At 56.1% G+C, this 2475-nt stretch overlaps 1 protein-coding gene across 1 annotated transcript; it reads right to left on the reverse strand.

Annotated features, from left to right (window-relative positions):
- Nucleotides 1-104: 104 nt before the first annotated feature.
- LOC121939048 (HEAT repeat-containing protein 5A-like) lies at nucleotides 105-2399 on the reverse strand (the record flags this gene model as incomplete). The annotated part of the gene is made up of 8 exons (XM_042482188.1): nucleotides 105-278; nucleotides 440-587; nucleotides 927-1054; nucleotides 1177-1299; nucleotides 1460-1564; nucleotides 1662-1893; nucleotides 2068-2247; nucleotides 2331-2399. Coding segments are annotated over 8 exons (1159 nt in total), but the record flags the coding sequence as incomplete, so codon positions are not given.
- Nucleotides 2400-2475: the final 76 nt, after the last annotated feature.

Here is a 2475-nt window from a genome sequence, read left to right on the forward strand (position 1 = left end):
TCTCCACCTCCTCCTCCTCCTCCTCTAACCCTCTCTCCACCTCCTCCTCCTCCTCCTCTAACCCTCTCTCCACCTCCTCCACCTCCTCCTGCTCCTCCTCATACCAGTTGGACTGGTTCCAGCCAGTTTGGGGCTAAGCTGTGGGAGTTTCCGGACCAGCACACAGAGGCAGAGCTCCAGCGCTCCGAACACCAGCGAGCGTCCGGGGATCAAACCGCCGGTGTCCCGTCCTTCTCCGAACTCTGGCAGCGTCTCTTTCTCCGCGGCACCGTCATCCACTGAGGAACAATAAAGTTTAATATTGACTTTTTATCATGTTTCCTTTCAAAGAATTCACAGAATGAATGAAAACTGCACGACCCCAAAACCGTGCGTGTGTGTGTGTGCGTGAGACAGTGTATTGAACAGTGTGTGTGTGCGCGCGCGCGTGCGTGTTGACCTTCGGCGCTGTGGCGTTTCTCCCTGACGTGCTCCTGAGCCGCCGTCACAATCTGTCGCAGTAAATCTAAGACGGCAAGCTGAACGGACGGCGACTCTCTGGTCACCATCAACCTGTGGAGGACGCTGAGCAGCTCCACACTCAGAGCCTGAGGACACAATGAGAGACAGAGAGGGACAGAGAGAGAGAGAGAGGGGCAGACAGGGGGACAGTCAGTGGACTCTTTGATATGAAACATTTTGGGCATGAATTGTTAAAATTTTTGTCCTTTTAAGTAAACGACGACCAGTCTGAAGACGAACAGAGGACATTCTGATCTGTCCGTCCAGCTGATTCTGGACCAATTTTTTGACTGAATTGCGGTCTGGACTGAGGTCTGGACTGAGATCTGGACTGAGGTCTGGACTGAGATCTGGACTGAGGTCTGGACTGAGGTCTGGACTGGGGTCTGGACTGAGGTCGGGACTGAGGTGTGTCCCAGTCTCACCTGGTCGTTTCCGATCTTGGCGCGGGGCCAGGGGACGTCCAGCAGCGCCTGCAGCGCCCGCAGACAGGAAGTGATGTTCTCCATCTGGTCGTCTGAGTGCGGAGAACACAGGAACTCCACGCTGATCCCTGACGGAGACACACCAGGACCAAAACCACGTCACAAAAACCTCTAACAGAACCAACAGCAGCTTCATACTGGGACCAGTTCTCATGCTTGGACCAGTTCTCATGCTGGGACCAGTTCTCACCCAGTATGAGGTGCAGTCTGTCACTGCTGACGTCCTCTGGACTCTTGGCTCCGCCCCCGCCCATGGAGGTGGGCGTGGCCGGTCTGGACAGGTGGGCAGGTGAGTCGTCTGACATCACAAAACCTAAAAAAACACAGAGACACACCTAAGGAGGAGGAGTGAGAGGAGGGAGGAGGAGAAAGAGGCAGTAAGAAGGAAAACAAGTGAGGTGAGAGACGGAGTCGGAGGGAGGAAGTGGAGGGATGAGGAGGAGAAAGAAGGAGGGAGTAGGAGGAGCACTGACCGGTGCTGTGGAGCCAGAGGGAGGTGGCGTGGAGCAGAGGAGCCCAGGAGGAGGAGTAGTGAGGTCTGGCCTGGTTGACGGTCTCTGCGGTGTAGAAGGAGCCTCCTGGAGGAGAAAGAGGAGGACACACTGTAAATAAAACGCCTCCTGTGGACTGCTTCTTCTCCTCCTGCTGCTCCTCGCCTCCTCCTGCTCCTCCTACCTGCTGCAGGGAGCTGTGAGGAGAACTCCTGCGGAAGCGTCAGCAGGGCGTAGTCCTGCAGCGCCGCCAGCCACAGGCGGCTCAGCGTCGACAGATCTGATTGGACCAGCTTCAGGAGGCCCGCCCCTCCCGATTCTGTGCTGTGATTGGCCGCAGAGGAAGAGACGGACAGGTCAGCCATCCTATCAGAGCGCTCCTTCTGTCTGCTGCTCTGAACGGCGACGATGTAAACCTGAGAGACCGAAAACAAACAGCCGAAATCACACAGCAGGAATCACCTGAAATCTGAAATCCAACAGTCATTTCTGTTTTTACAGTTTCTGGCTGTGACAAATGGGGTCATTGGTGAGTCAATAGAGAGACAGCGCGATGACCAGTGAAACCAGTAAAACCAGTACAGTCCCACCTCGGCCCACGCCTTCAGCACGGCCAGCGTCTCCATGGTCGCGGTGGCCTCGTTGTACAGCTGGCTGGACGCGTCCCTCCCTGCCTGGACTTTAGCCAATGAGGAGGCCAGGAGCTGGTGGACGCGCCGCAGGTCACGCAGGTCGCTGACCACGCCGCTGGCGATCCAGGCGCTGCACACCTGCGGAGGAGAGGGCAGGGTTAAAGGTCACGGCAGTGACGTGTCAGTCAGGGTCGTTAACGTGATTATTGATGATTGATCACCTGGCAGGCCTTAGCCGTGACGTCAGGAGGAGCGTCAGCAGTGAAGGCTGGTCTGAGGGCAGCTCCCACCTACACACACACGCACGCACATACACACACACACGCATGAAAACAGAAAACAAAACAGAAAAAAATTTGATTTGAT

The sequence above is a fragment of the Plectropomus leopardus genome, unplaced genomic scaffold (assembly GCF_008729295.1).
Source record: "Plectropomus leopardus isolate mb unplaced genomic scaffold, YSFRI_Pleo_2.0 unplaced_scaffold4023, whole genome shotgun sequence".
Taxonomy (NCBI): Eukaryota; Metazoa; Chordata; class Actinopteri; order Perciformes; family Serranidae; genus Plectropomus; species Plectropomus leopardus.